This window comes from Pristis pectinata, chromosome 39, assembly GCF_009764475.1.
Source record: "Pristis pectinata isolate sPriPec2 chromosome 39, sPriPec2.1.pri, whole genome shotgun sequence".
NCBI lineage: Eukaryota > Metazoa > Chordata > Chondrichthyes > Rhinopristiformes > Pristidae > Pristis > Pristis pectinata.
In genome coordinates, this window is record NC_067442.1 from 8,211,914 (window position 1) to 8,228,181 (window position 16,268).

At 47.0% G+C, this 16,268-nt stretch overlaps 2 protein-coding genes across 5 annotated transcripts in view; one reads left to right on the forward strand and one right to left on the reverse strand.

Moving 5' to 3' along the window:
- The window catches only part of LOC127587210 (histone H4), a 226,995-nt gene that overhangs the window by 166,698 nt on the left and 44,029 nt on the right, over positions 1 to 16,268 (forward strand). The window lies entirely within an intron of this gene.
- LOC127587192 (probable G-protein coupled receptor 139) lies at positions 4,833 to 7,939 on the reverse strand. The gene is made up of 3 exons (XM_052045386.1): positions 7,870 to 7,939; positions 5,985 to 6,832; positions 4,833 to 4,892 (listed from the first exon to the last, which is right to left on the reverse strand). The coding sequence occupies exons 1-3, from the start codon at positions 7,937 to 7,939 to the stop codon at positions 4,833 to 4,835; spliced, it is 978 nt and encodes a 325-aa protein (XP_051901346.1).

A 16,268-nucleotide genomic window follows, 5' to 3' on the forward strand; every position in this document is an offset into this window, starting at 1 on the left:
GCCACTGCTGGAACTGTCCAAAGATGGATCCTGACCGACACATCCCATACGGCTGATATGACGTCAAACACGCTGCTACCCGGCTCACCCCGGAGACCGTCTGACGGCGTGGGCGCGATCATTAGCAGCCAGGTGACTCGCGACTGTCGACTAAGGCAGAGCCTGCCTTACTATTGGTGCAAACGGATGTTAATCTCACGGTATAATTAACTGCCTCGACGAGGGGCGTTACCTCCTGCTGCCTCTACAAACTCCTGGTCAAACCCGAACAAACCTCAGAGCAAAAGTCCCGCTTTTTATTTTAATTTTCCTCTGAGGGAAGTTGGGAGAACTTGTGAGGGCGGCTTGAGAGGATTAAAAACCTTTCCAAGAAGGAGGGAGGATGGACGGAACGATGGAGGGCCATATCTGTGGTAATTCCTCACAGGACGGGGTTGCATGGAGGGTTAAAGACTGAGGGGTGCATCTTCCATCATCGAGGGACGGGGAACCTGGGGTGGAGGCGGAACGAGAGGAGAGGCTTATCAGCAATGGCTTGTGTTGGGGCATGAGGTATGGCAGCGTTGCAGGGTGACCGGGTTGGAGGGCGTACTGGAGGTAGAGGATGACGGGTGGAGGGGAATGCGATGTGAGGGTGGAATGAGGGAGGGCGGCACTGGGGGAATCAGCTCGGCCTTCATCCTGTCAATAGCGGAGCAGATTCAACCTGTTAGCCGGACTCCACTGATTCTATCCATCTCATCCCTATCCTTTTATCTTTCCCCCAGCTGCCTCACGCCGCCGTGTTCGGACTCCCTCCCTTCCTGGCCTTGTCCTTCCCTCACTCTCTCTGCCCTTCTACCTATTCCTGCTTCAGCTTATCTCTTTCCCATTCTCCTCCTTCTTCTCTTCTTCTCTCTCTCTGCCTCTCACTCTGTCTCTCTCCTTTCTTTTACTGTTCATTGCTGCTCCCCCTTCCCATCTCTCTCTTCTCTCTCACTCTCTCTGATCCTACTCCCTTCGATTATCCTTGTCATGGGGTAGAACGAGGCCGCTCCTCTTTCAATCCATTATCCTGGAAGTGGCCAGTTTATCCCGATTCATCACAAGATCACAAGACAAGGGAGCAGAATCAGGCCATTCGGCCCATCGAGTCTGCTCCAAGGAAAGGGAAATAGAAATGAGAAATTGGGAATGGGGGGAAAAACCTGTTCTAATCCCAATTTCCGGCCTTATCCCCATATCCCTTGATATCCAGACTATTTAGATATCTATCTATCTCCTCCTTGAACGCTGCCACTGATCTGGCCTCCACTGCTGTACGTGGCAAGGAGTTACACAAATTCACCACCCTCTGGCTAAAGAAATTTTTCCTCATCTCTGTTTTGAAACTGTACCCTCTAATTCTAAGATTGTGCCCTCTGGTCATGGACTCACCCACCAAGGGAAACAGCCTAGCCTCATCTACTTTCCTATCAATATTTTAAATGTCGCTATGAGGTCGCCTCCCATTCTTCTGCACTCCAGTGAGTACAGTCCAAGAGCCGACAAACGCTCCTCATACGTAAACCCTTTCATTCCTGGAATCATCCTCGTAAATCTCCTCTGAACCCTCTCCAACGTCAGTACATCCTTCCTAAGATGTGGGGCCCAAAACTGCGCACAATATTCCAAATGAGGCCTCACTAGTGCCCCGTAGAGACTCATCAACACTTCCTTACTTTTATACACTATACCTCTCAAAATGAATACCAACATAGCATTCGCTTTCTTTACCACCTATCCGACCTGGTGGTTCACCTTTAAGGTATCCTGCACGAGTATCCCCAAGTCCCTTTGTACTTCCGTTCTTTGGATTTTCTCTCCTCCTAGATAATAATCTGCCCGCTTATTTCTGCTTCCAAAGTGTACAACTGCACATTTATCGACATTTAATCTCATCTGCCATTTCCTTGTCCATTCTACTAAACTGTCTAGGTCCTTCTGCAACCTTCCTATCTCTTCAATACTCCCTACTCTTCCCCCTGTCTTGATGTCATCCGAAAATTGAGCCACGAAACCATTTATTCCATCATCCATATCGTTAATGTACAAGGTAAAAAGGAGCGGTCCCAACGCCAACCCCTGCGGCACACCACTAGTAACCGGTAACCAACCAGAACGAGATACTTTTATTTCCACTCTTTGCTTCCTGTCAACCAGCCAATGCTCCACCCATTCTGTTATCCTACCCGTAATTCCATGACCTCTCATCTTATTAATCAGTCTCTTGTGAGGCACCTTATCAAAGGCCTTTTGAAAATCTAAATACACAACATCTACCGCCTTTCCCTTATCCACCCTACCTGTGATTTCTTCAAAAAACTCCAATAGGTTGGTCAGGCAGGATCTTGCCTTCCCAAAACCATGTTGGCTAGGACCTATATTGCCTTGCGCCTATAGGTATTCCGGAACCCGTTGCTGAATTCTATTCCCCTCCCTATCCCATCAGAGGGATCATCAACCCACCGACACGCTGTTCCCCTCTACACCCCAATCACCCCATCAGTGTGACTCCCACCCCACCTGACACGCTGCTCCATTATATTCCTCTCCATCCCCAACAGAGTAACCCTCACCCCCACTAACAAGCTGCCCATTTCAACTCCCCAACCTCCGCCATTAGCGGGACACCCACCGCCGCTCTATTCTATTCCACTGGGGTGGAATCCAATGGGCTAATATGTATCGTCAAAGATTTATTTTTCACCAGTGTGACGAGAAATAGAGACATGGAAGAAAATTATTCTCCATTTTCCCGGGAATTTGGGATTCAGAAGCAGTATCTGAACTGGAGCAGGAAGCAATTCTCAGTGAAGTTTTCAAAAATCCGAAAATGTGACACATATCTCAAAGCAAAGTTTCAGGATCATTCCGTTCATGTAATCTCAGAAAACACAACGCAACTCCACATCCGGTCAGCCCAGTCTTTGGAGTGTTACGGGTCAGGTTGCTATTTGGTGAATGTCCCTTTGAGATGGACAGCAGAGTAGTAGTGTGTGTGAGAGGTGTCGACCAGACAGCAAGACTAATACAACGTGCTGACAGCTTTATTCAGTGATTCGTAGTCAGTGAAAAGAGAGAGAGAGAGAGAGAGAGAGAGAGAGAGAGAGAGAGAGAGAGAGAGAGAGAGAGAGACTGTCTGCTGGTCTCTGTAACAATGGATGAAGAACAATAACTGTGTCTGTCACTACAATCCATAGATGGATTTTTGGAACAAACAAGTGGAGTCCACTTTGTCGTTAACCTGTAGTGGGAAACAGGTATTTGTTTAACGGCCACGTATCGAATTCCTTCGGGATGGCAGATACTTCGGAACAAAGTAAAGGAGATCATCAATGATTGAAATGTCGTATGGGTTCCATCGAGGAACATGTGGATTTCGTAAATTCTCTCTATATTCTCTCTTCATTTTCTCTTCAGTCAACGGTGGTTTTGCAGAAGCCTTTGTTCACGTTTCACGTTATGACTTGCTTAACTGAAGTAGAATTACTTGACTTGGGGTTTGAGAATTTGCCACACACACACTTCGAGTTTACTTTTGGGGTTAATGTTTAATAACTAACGTTTTTACATTCTTATTATCATAAGTAGTTATTAATAAAATAGTTTCTAACACTTATACATGACTCTGTGTGTTTCTACTGTTGCTGGTACGTAACAAAATTTCTCCTTTGCTTTGGTCTCCTTTATTCTCACTCTCTGATTTCTGCCAATCAGCCAATCCTTTAGCCATGCCAGTACCTTGTCTCTAACACCATGGGATTATATATTGGTTAGCAGCCTTGTTTCCGGTACATTGTCAAAGAGCTTCTGAAAACCGATGTCAATAACATCAACTAATTTGTCAAACCTGCATGTGACTTCCACAAAGAATTCCAACAGATTTGATAGGCGAGATCTCCCCTTAACTAAACCATGTTGACTTCGTTCTATATTTGTTTTATATACTTCCCAGTACTCCGAAATTCCATCTTTGATAACTCTTACCAACCACCGAAGTCAGGGTAAACTGCCTATAATTTCCTGCCGTTTGGCCATCCCTCCTTCTTAAACAACGATGTAACATTTACGAATTCACACTTCAATGGGACCCACTCCGACTCCAGCGATGCTCTAAAGATCACTGCTAATATCTCCACAATCTCTTCAACTACTCTTTCAAACCTCTGGGTGCAGTCCATCTAGTCCAGGTGATTTATCCACCTTCAGGCCTTTCAGCTTCCCCAGCACATTTTTCTGAGTAATAGCCGCTACAGTCACCTTCGCCCTGTTACTCTCTAGAACTTATGGCATGAAATATTTTATATTCATGAAATATCAACACGGAGATAACTCAGACAGGCGGTTCGCCAAATTTGACATTTGCCCTTTGACCCTCACCAATTTTAGTCGATGCAGCATGGAAAGCATCCTATACGGATGTACCACGGCCTGGTATGGCAACTGCACTGCCCGTGACCCCAAGAAATTGCAGTGACTTTGTGAATACAGCTCAGCACAACATGGAAACTTGCCTCCCCTCCATGGACTCTGTCTACACTTTTCGCTTGCCCGAAAAAAAGTCAGCATAATCAAAAGGTCCACCCACCAGAACATTCTCTCTTCTCCCCCCACCCGTCGGGAAGAAGATACGGAAGCCTAAAGGAACGTACCAGCAGGCTCAAGGACAGATTCTACGATGTTATAAGAAGGTTGCTTTCTATTGCCGGGGATGGAATAAATGACTCGGTGCAACTGAGTAGGGTTTGGGGAGTCCACGCCTGGAGGACTGCAGATAATTTTGGTCTCCAACAAAATGGGAGATATATTCTTCATTCCGAGGCTGTACACGGATGGCTCCCAGGGTCGAACACTGGGGTGTGCGCGATGTCCTGCGGGGAAAGATTAGACAGAATAGGTGTAAACTTCCCGAGGTTCAGGGAAGACGTTGAACTGGTCGCAAAGTAAGTTCGTACTGCGACTGATGGGGTTTATGTTGTGATGATGTTTCTGCTTATGAAATGAAACACGGTCTAGTCCTCGGCTCCTTTAACCCAGGGACTCATTGATGCTCAGTGGTTGTGCATATCTGAGGCTGACATAGGTGGGTGTTTGGACTCTAGAGCAGTCCGGAGTGGTGGGGAACGGGCTGGAAGCTGGAACTGAAGCTAACAATCAGCTGTGAACTTATTAAGTGGTCCCCGGGATAAAGAACCGCACGGGCGTCTCTGCTACCACAATTATTCAACGCCCTATGTGTACCGAGGGAATGATATCTTCCCGCGGAATTTCTACCCATGGCCAACTAAGACAACATAAGAAAGTCAACAGGACATCGTAAGATAAAATAACACAGGACCTGGAGCGGGGCTACATAACTTTATTCGTGAATTTGCGTGCTTCCACTAATTATTGCAAAATTATTGTTCATATTCTCCATTCCAGCTGCAGTTCCTGGGAGTCTGTTGTGCCGTAAGGAAAATGCCCCGATTCGTCGTTGTTTCAGTTTACCAGGAGGAACAGATTTGGAAATACGTATCGGGGTGGCATTGATTGTTGGTGTCCGCTGTTTTACAGTCGGCCAAGGTGGAACACAGGTCGCTCTGGCTCAGGATAAGAGTTGTAACTCTCGTGATGATTTCCGCCTGTGTTCCGCTGTGGCGCTGCTGAAACTTCCGCCTTAAAGGCAAAACTCCTGTCGATTCTGCACATTGAAAATATTTCCCTTTTACATTAACCTGATCCTTATCATTCCGGTTCACCAATGAGACTGTGTCAATTACTCGGGCCAGGGGGTTATTAATCCCATTAATTTGATTTTACTCGCTTTCACACAAACAGACCGGATTCGGGAGAGAATGGTGGCTGTTGTAACAGGCAGACCAGCTGGAACTAAACTCTACTTAGGACAGGAAGGATTGGTTCGAATGAGCGCTTTTCTTGAGAAATGCCAGAACAAGTGTCCAAGGAGACATTAACAATACCTTCAGCTCCTCCCTGAATTTAGTTTGGGTCACTGCATAAATGTACGTGTTTGTACACGAACTCAGTTGCGTGAGCAGAGCTCCAGTTTGAGCAGCGATATATGCCGGAGAGGAATAGTCGCGATCAGAATACATGGTGTGACCGGCGATAAAATGGGTCACAGTTGCCGGCAGCCACAGTAGCATGAAGCTGCTCGAAATACTGAACAGTAATAGTATGGATTTTCTTCTGCTCTCCATTTCTGTGTCACGACGATTCTCACTCCTTTGACTGCGAAATATCCTTCGGGATTTGCTGGACACCAAGATATGTCTGACGGTCAGCCCATTAAACAGAAATATTGAACCAAAGACGCAGAATAAATCTCGAAATGATTTCAGTCGAGTGAATGCTACAAATGCTGGCGAGTTAAAGGCCTCCAGTTTGAATTTAATACCCCAAGAGATGTTGCCAATTATTCGTAGAGGTTGAAATACAAACAAGTGAGGGATATTCTCCAAGGAAATCAGGATCAGAATTACTGCTGCAAGGATTCTCACTGTTTTCACTCTGCAGTACTTTGTTTTAAACTTCTGACAGCACATGGCAACATATCGGTCAACGGTGAAGGCGACTGTGTACCACTGTGACAATTCCAGACTGACGGCCATCAGGTACACAATGGCCATAAGGAAGTTCGTGTGATGTAGCGATGTGTGTGGCAGACGTTTAATTAAAATTTCATAAAGAACGACATTGATAATGATGACCGATAAATCTGACACTGCCATGATCATCATGTAGGCGCCGATACATTTGGAAAGACCGCAGTTCTCTCGGGAGAGAATGATAATTGTCAGCAAGTTCGCTGTAATAGAAAGTGAAAAGTCGTCAGTAACGGGGCAAATATTCGCCCGTCCATTTGCTTACTGTCATCTAGGCCGGTCGCGCGAATTATTCTGTGGGCTGGTGGCATCATGGCACTGAGAACCAGACATCGTCAGACATTCAAATAACTTCTGAGCAATATCAGCAGGACAGGTGTTGAAGTAAGACTTACAGCTGAGGAATAGCAAAACGTTCAGTGTAGATTGCGTGCTTTCTTATAATTGCTGGCGGGATCCGCATCGAACAGTGTGTTAGCGGATTATTTGCAGCGGAGGGAAGGAAGGAATATTGAGACCAAACTAGAAATTAATTCACGGCAGGTGGGCGTTCTCGTCGAGTCCAGCTCGTACTGTCCGTTCGTGGTTCTACCTAATCTGAGAGGTAATGAGGAATCAGGAGCCTTGGTGGGACTGGAGTCACATATAGAGAAGAGCAGTGAGGAAGGCTGTGCACCTTCAGGGCACGTTAATTGATCAGATTCGTGGGATGATCATCACCATTATTGATAATAAGTTCCTCTGGTTCTTAACAAAATACAGAGGAAATTAAAATCTATGTGGTTCCTGTAATATCGCAGAAGCTGTGGCGGAAGTGATTGTCCCGCCTTCTCGATTCCAAATCAGTGAGGGAACCAACGGGTCACACTGATCGTTACCCACAAAGTACCCTGATCAGTGCGCTTTTGTTACATTACTCCAGCCACAGTCCGAGGGAATCCCAGGTTAACAAAGTCGACTTTCTACTAAGGATCCGACGGCCATGCATAATCGCTTCCTTACTGAAAGAACCTCTGTTGTGGGAATCAGAGTTGAGGATACTCCTTTACTTTTTACAGGAGAGGACATTGTGCCCCACGGGCCTGTCCTCACGGATGGCTCCTCGCCGGCCCTGAGGACTACAAGGAATTCTGCAATATACTGTGCACATCGCGGTGCATCATTAGAACCCTTTGCATCCATAAACACAATGCAGTGTCAGATGGTCAAAAGTCGTGAGACCATGCTTAATTTGACTTACCGGGGACACCAAGGACTGCTAGAATTGGGTAACAAATATCTTCCATCTGGAGAATCGGGGGCCGATACATATTCGAAGATCGTTCGAATTCTGTCCCTTCTGTAGCTCACGTCAGAATATGACTGCGATCTCGAAAGCCTCCAGATTTATAACAAACACGGATACTCGGTCAGAGAGAAACAGGTTGTGCAATAACTGTCGCTAGTTAGAGCCACTGAACAAACAGGAGGCGATGTTCCGCTCCAGTGCGTTCGAGGCTCCAATGGGTGGATTGTGCAGCTGTATCATTCACATCCCACAACGGCAGGTAACATCCCTCCAGGGCGACCTGAGCTTCTTGGTGCCTCACAGTGATTCAGTGACACGTCACTTCTCCGTTCTATTACTGGATCTGTTTTACACTCTGGGGATCTCCGGCGATGAGCTGACTCTAACGTTGTTGCTGTTGCTCTTGCAGTCACCTTACTCGTGATTACTCGTCTTTAACAGTGACCCCATTGATTCTTAACTAACCTGAAGTCTGCGGGTCCCAGTCCAATATTATCGCTTGTGATCCATTCCTGATCGCGGTCACATTTCAACAGAACCGATGGTACCGGCGCTCGGACAATGAGGGTGGTGTCCCGACTCTAACATTACTGGTGACATCATTCGGCGGTTGCTGGTGGAGATTCCACTGCAGCGCGTAACGTGGTCACTGCAAAATATCGTCTGAAACCCCTTTCCAGCAGTTAATGAATATGTTCACATTAAACAATTGGAGTCACCTGTAGTTATGCGAGTGATAATCCGAGTAAAACACAAACGATCGGGCAGCACCTTTCGAAAGACAATTTGATTTATTCTCCATTAGGTCGCTCTCCTCCCCCACCTCACCCCTTTCCCCAGCCCCTCAACGCCCCCATCGGCACCATGTTGTTTTCGGATTACAGCTGCTCACGTTGCCCTCTGGTGATCACGGCCAGTGCGGCCGCTGTACTCTTGAGAAGGGAGATCACGAAAACCGCCGGCGATTCATATTTACATAACATTGTGAAGAACGATACTGATCGATTAGTAAGGCGGACTGTTGATCATTGACGGCCGTTAAGAAAATCCAACACATCCAGCTGTCCAATTTACAATGTTATTGGAGATAGTCCCAGTGTCCGATTACCAGAGGTGGCTCGAGTCCAACGCTGCAGGAGGTGGATCAACACTGACCATTGAAATTGGGTTGGTTTCTCAGCACTGCGCGTCTGCTGCACTATTCGTTACTGCGCTGATCCGGGCCTAGGTTCCAGTGTGGAATGGGGTCATTGGATTTGCTCTGACAGTAGGCAAAATCAATGGGCTGAATGACCTCTTTCTGTCCTTATGAAATATGAGAGAACACTGAGAACCTCTCCCCGTAACACCTGGATCACCTCCAATACAATAACCCGTCGCGCTCGGTCATGAAGATATTCAGTTTCTGCCTCCTCAGATCTGCGGGACAGAGAATTTACTGACATTTGAGAGAGAAATGACTCTTCACCTCCATCTGAAAAATGGACCGTGTTCGTCTCAGACAAAACCCATTATGTGCAGATAATCCATTACCGTCAAATACTCTCTCAACAACGAACGACGACTCAGTAATATGAGACTTGAACTTGCTGTTGCCTGCCAATTTAATTCACCATCCCACTCCCATCCAGATCTTCCTGCCTGTGCCCTCCAGCACCTTATATGGAGTTCGAGCATGAGGTTGAACAAACGCAGCTCATCGTCCGTCCTGGTCCATTGCATCCTTCCAGACTCGATAATGAGTCTCACACGTCAGGTCACTCGTTTTCTCTGTACGTACAACAAATGGCTATGTCGTCTATCACTGAAAACGGCTCAGTATTTTTCTCTCCATCAGCACACCCGAATCTGCTGGGTGTGTGTTGCAGCTCTGCATATCACAATGTTTACACTCATTGCTCTGTGTTCTCATTCTATAACTGCCCTCATTTGATAGGTTTTTATGAACAATGTTATCTCTACTTATGTACTCCTATTAACCGAACACCAGATGACCTCGTTTCATGGCAACGCTAGCCTCCACTATTAGATATAATTTCACATTCCTGCCCGCCCTGCTGACAATGCAAACGTCTTTAATCTCTCCTTGTCGAATCCGACGAAGGGGTTTCGACTTGAAACGTTATCTTTATTTATGTTTCCACAGCTGGTGCTTGAAATGCGGAGGGCTTCCATCAGAGTCCGTTGATGTTTTTTTTTGCGTTAGATGAGAACAGGTGCCAATGATATCAGACCAGTTGCAAGAGCATTGAGTCTAGAACGCCGAAGACAAAGGTTGTCACGGTTTGCCGTCTCCACCTGTAATAGTGGAGCACAGTGCCCGCCAGATACAGTTGAGTGCGGTCACCATTATCAGTGTCCGTGCAGGGTGACCCCAGAAGCTGGAGCCGTGTGACCCAACGGAAAATATTGTATTAAAGTCAGAATTATCACGTCACCGCCAATAACGTGTAATATGTGTAATCGTCGCCATCTTTGTTATTCTGCTGGAGCCCTCACTATTTGAGTCCCATCACTGTAATGATGTTAGTGCAGGTCGCCAACACCTGCGTGTTCCCTGGAATACGCAGCAGTGTTACTCTGCTGACCTCAAGAACAATATTCGGGAATAGTGTGGGATTATGTTATAACGAAAGTTTTAGTTCTGGGGGAATTTGTCCATGATCAGTGCAAGTAGAAAGACTACGGAAGTGGTTCTCAAGTAGATTTATTTCTCGTGACCTTGGTTTCATGTCATCACCAATAATGTTACTGAAGCGTCTCCATCACCATTGGAAGCTGCTTTGATTCCTGCCGGTAAAGGGTCTATGGCAGTAAATATGGATTAGGATGACCAGCAGTAATCTTCGGGCAGAGTTATCCCCTGTACATCGACCATGGAACAGTACAGCACAGGAACATGCCCTTTGGCCTACAATGTTGTGCCGAAAGAATTGAACGAGCAATTAAATGCCTAACGAACTAATCTCTTCTGCCTACACAATGTCCATATCCCTCCCTTCTCTGCTCATGCATGTGGCAACCTGAGTACTTCTTGAACGCCTCTATCGGATTTACTCCGACTACCACCCCTGGCAGCGCATTCTACGCACCCTCCACTCTGTGTAAAAACTTCCCTCGCAGATCTTCTTTGAATTTACCCCCACTCATATTAAATAAATCACCCCTAGTATTACCCTGGAGTAAATATAGCGGCTGTCTACTCTGTCTATGCGTCTCATAATCTTATAAACTTCTATCAGGTCACCCACCAGCTTCTGCCGCTCCAGAGAAAACAACACGTTTGTCTAACCTCTCCTCATCCCTATAATCCAGGCAGCATTCTGGTAAACTCTTTTGCACCATCTCCAAAGCTGCCACATCCTTCCTATAATGTGGTGACCAGAACTGAAAGCGATAGTCTGGATGCGGCCTAAGGAGAGTTTTACAAATTTGCAACATTACTTCCCGACTCTTGAAGTCAATTCTTCTACAAATGAAGGCACGCATGGCATATGCCCGATTTGCCACGCTAACAACCTGTGCATCCACTTTCAGGGAGCTATGGACTTGGACCCCGAGAACAATTTGCACATTAACTCTATTAAGGGTCTTGTCATAACTGTGCACTGTCCTTTTATATTCGATATCCCAAAAGGGCAACAGCTCCCATTTGGCTGGTTAAACTCCATCTGCCATTTCTCCTCCCTATCTCAAACCCATCTCTATTCCGCTATATCAGTTGGCATTCTTCTACACTGCAGACAACGCCACAAATCTTAGAACCATCGACGAACTCACTAACCCATCTATCTATGTTTCATGGGTCATTTATTTATATCACGAACAACAGAGGTCCCAGTGCGAAACCCTGAGGAACCCCACTAGTCATGGACCTCTAGCCAGAATAAGTCCCATCTTATACTATCATATGTCTTCTATGGGAAAGCCAATTCTGAATCCAAACGGCTCAGTCACAGTGTATCCCATGCATCTTAACTACTGCTTCAGTATCGCCTCCAATAATAATATGTCAGTGACATCATTCCCAACATTAGGCTGACGTTTGCAATTAGTAAATATCTGTGTATCAAATGGAAACAAAATGTATGTGCAGAACTTTTAAAATAAAAGAGAAATGTTGGAAATGCTCAGCAGGTCAGACGTCACCTTGGCCAGTCCCAGTTCTGATCATGAGTCTTCCATCATTTCTCTTTCCACAGCCTGATCCGCCGAGTTTCCAGTATTTTCTGGTTTCAATTTTATATTGTGCATTTTGTCCCTGTTACACTGCAGGAAACATGGCAGCCAATTGTGCTGAACAAGATCCCATTCAACAATAACAATCATCAAATGTACTTAACTTAGATGTTGGATACGAGATGAAGTGCCCTCCGGTGACCCATAGCCCGTTTGGCAGAGAGGGCCCCAGCCCAGACGGGAGATCTTTAGGTTCCATTTCCGCCTTAGTTTGTGAACCGGAAATAGCGAGAATACTTCCAGCAGATTGCCGCCACCAGACGGTCGCGGGGGAATCTCTTGCTGGGTTATAATCCTGGGATGGTGACTCCGAGAATATGGAACTTGCAGTGTACAGGGCTTCCGCCCAGGTCGGTAGTTCTGCACTGGGACTGGATGTTTCCCCTTTAGCAATGAAGCAGACGTCTCGGACGGTTCTACATTGGTTGTGGGGAGATCACTGACTACACCACCCAGTGTGAGACACGGGGACGATGTGTGATGCTGCGGTGGCGGGGGGGGGGGGGGGGGTGGGGTTCGTGGTGAATGAGAGGTCACACAGTGTGTCCCTGGCAGGATGTGTCCCGGGGATCTGTCTGTACGAGTTTATGAGGTGTGGAGCGAACATTTCTGTTCTGGACTCAGATGTTTGGGTCTCTAGTTCCTTTGGAAGCTATCAGTGCTACACTGTGGGGAGAAAGGGTCATCATCCTCCCTTCACTGAGACAGGTTGTGAATAAATGAGCAGCTCAGTGTTTGCAATATTAGTCATGTACCTGTGGTTCACTATTTGACCCATGTTTGGAAATTCCCCCGCTCTTTCACCTTACCGTCAGCCGGTGGATATCAAATAAAAGCTGAAGATCCTGGAGATCTGAATTAAAAACAGAAAACGTTTGAAGCCGTTCTGATGATTGGTCTTGGACCAGAAACTTTAACATTAGACAATGAGACATAGGAGAAGAATTAGGCCATACGGAGCATCGATTCTGCTCCGCAATTCGATCATGGCTGATTTATTTTTCCCGTTCAACTCCCATTCTCCTGCCATCTTCCCGCAGACTTTGACACCCTTACAAATCACGAAACCATCAACCCTCGCTTTAAGTGTGCCGAATTACTTGGCCTCCACAGCCCTCTGTGACAACGAATTCCACAGATTTACCACCATCTGGCTGAAGAATTTCTTCCTCATCTCAGTTTCAAAGGGAGGTCCTTATATTCAGAGGCTTTGCCCTCTGGTTCTAGACTGTCCCATTATTGGAAGCATCCTCTCCAGCTCCACTTCATCCAGGTCTTTCAGTTTACGGCAGGTTTCAATAAGATCCCTCCTCATGCTTCTAAACTCCAGCGAGTGTACTCCCAGAGCCATCAAACGCTCCTCATACGTTAACCCTTTCATCTCCGGGATCATACTTGTAAAACACCTCTGGACCCTCTCAATGTCACCACACCCTTCCTTACAACGGGACCCAAAACTGATCACAATACTCCAAATATGCTCTGACCAACGTTTTATAAAGCCTCAGAGCGGTATCCTTGTTTTTATATTCTAGTCATCTAAAATGAATGCTAACATTACAAACACCTCTTCTGCACACCCTTGCAATGTGGCAAACTGAACTGCACAGAATACTTCAAACGTGGCCTCACGATAATTTTATACATTTCAATACGACTCGCCAACATTTACAATCAGTGCCCGGACCGACGAAGGCAAGCGAGCCGTATGCGTACATTACCAGCACACGTCGTCCTTGCCACTTTCACGGCTGGGGTGGGGATGTGAACAGTACCACTGGGGCCTGGACCGAAGCTGACCCCTCTCTGAGCTGATCCCTCCATGGGCAGAGGACGATATACCCTCCCCGTTCCCGGTCTCTGAGTAACTGTCACTCAGTGCCCACCCGCAAGCTCTATTATCTTGCATCACACAGGCGCTCCTTTGTTCGCGCTGAGGCGGGCTAACGGCGAGTGCTTATCGGCAGTCACATTGTCGTCCCGAAATCAATTTCCCTATCCGTCCGCTGTAAATAGCACAGTGCCACGAGGTCGATTCGAACAAATACCGTTATTAGCAGTGCACCGCTAGGAGAATTCTCTTCAGCACTCACTAAGAGTCGCTTCCCGAGTTCTCCCAGTACAAAGGGGTAGGCAGAGATTTATACAGGTATTGTCACGCACACTTTAATGAGTCAGGTGCCGGAGTTCTTGGTTGAGCAGAAAACGGACAAAGGGCTACTGCAGATGGACAAAGAGGAGCCTCACACCACAGGTTCAGCTAATCATTTTGCAATCGGGTGAGACAAAGGCAGATATCACCTTCATTGTTTGAGACAGCCTTCCCATTTCCCGTTAAGATTGACCATCATCTCCATAGTCAAGCATAATGGGAATCCAATTAAGTTCTAGACACATCAATTACCACACAGCACCCAGCCCAGGCTGTTCTGGCTATGGCTGTTGTGGCTGTTACGGCCTGAAGGACACTTTTTAAATCAGTATTTCGAGCAGCCATAATTCTCATCCGTCTTAAGATATCAATACAGTTATAGTTTATTAATCCTACACCTCTTCAACATGACCCACCATAAGTCAACGACGGGTGTTTGAGCTGCTGAGCCGCTATTGGAGACAGCACATTTTAATCACAGGATATAACCAAAAGCGCATGCGGATCCGCCGAAGGGGCGTTACCGTACCCCATCCAGACCGCGCCTCCCGTTCCCTCCCCAAACTACCGGTCCAACCCGAACATACCTCACAGCAAATGTCCCGCTTTTTTACTTATATCCAGTTCCCTCCGAGGGCAGTTAGGACCGTTTGTGAACCGGGTTCCCCACGGATGTGTGAAGCGTCTTCCTGCGGCCTGAGCCGGTGAGTTGACTGATTTATTGACGAGAGGTAGGAGGAGGCCGCTCGGCCTGTAGGTTCAATGCCGGTTCCAAGGGGAGGTATCCCTGAAGCCCCGTCTCCTCATTTCCACACATGTTCATCCGCTCCTACTTTTAACCCTTGATCCGCTCCTGAACACTGACCGGCCATTTGCAGCTGCCGTGCCGACCACCCCTCTTTTGGATTGTAAGGAATCTGAAGCCGCCTGTGTTCGTTCGCCCAGCTCCCCAGGCGCGCTGTGGGGGAAATGTCACCCGGCTTTTCATCTTCTCCGCCTGTTTCTACATTTTCCTCCTTCAGAGGCCGCGGTCCGAAACTTCCGAGGAACAGGAGAGCCGCGGGAGGAGAGAACCGCAGAGCAGCGGAGGCAGGTCTGGTGGTTGTAGGAAGGCTTGTCATTGGGCGGTCCGGCTGAACGGTTTATCCTGTGCTGTTAGACCTCTGCAGTTAACTACTAGCCGCAAACAACGTCTGCAGAGGGAGACGTGGAGTCTGTGCAGTGGAGGTAAGTGGTTGAATGTCAGTTTTTCAAAGAGCAAGAGTCAATGTAGTGACAGTACAATGTTGCAGCATGAAAGACCTGTGATTGTCGTGTATGAAAGACAAAGCCATCGTGTACATAGAGCAAATAATTATGAAGGCTAATAAAATTTTGCATGTGGATTCTCAAACGGTGAATTTTAATACTTTACTGGGGTGACCAGGGCGCAGAGATATAGCAGGCCACCAGGAAGATTTCCCTGCAGGTCACACACCAGGCAGACATCACCATTATTTCAAACTCCCTTTCAAAACAGTATCGTTACAATTTGCACTCTATTGGTTGGAATTGGCAGCTCACAAAATTTTCTCAAAGGCAATAGTAGCCAGTTACAAAATGATCAGTGAAGCAGCTCCTGTGGTTGGACGGATGAGTACATCCGATTTATTTAATAAAGGCACGACGAGGGGGCTCAGTCCATCGGGTCCACGCTGGCTCCCAGAGGAGGGTCCCCACCAACTTTGACCCCATCCGCATGTCCCAACATGTCGACTCGTGCCCCCTTCAAACAGTTTGTAGGGAAAATTTCAGCATTGACCAGCATGGCCGAGAGTCCCCGAGCCACTTGTGTTTGTGCAGAGAGCGGCCCCGATGGGCCTGCTGTCTCCGACTAGCCAGGATTCACATTTTCACCAGCGGTTTCCGCTTTTCTTAGGTTCTATTATCAGTTCTGTACTAATGGGAACAACGTCCTGGG

Bases quoted from the DNA above. Each gene is read 5' to 3' on its own strand.
- LOC127587192 (XM_052045386.1), bottom strand. From the start codon at position 7,939: ATGTATCGGCCCCCGATTCTCCAGATGGAAGATATTTGTTACCCAATT. The intron at 6,833-7,869 runs GTAAGTCAAATT...TTTCTATTACAG, and splicing joins AGCAGTCCTTGGTGTCCCCG to CGAACTTGCTGACAATTATC. The intron at 4,893-5,984 runs GTATTGTTAATG...CTTTCCCCGCAG, and splicing joins AATTCAGGGAGGAGCTGAAG to GACATCGCGCACACCCCAGT.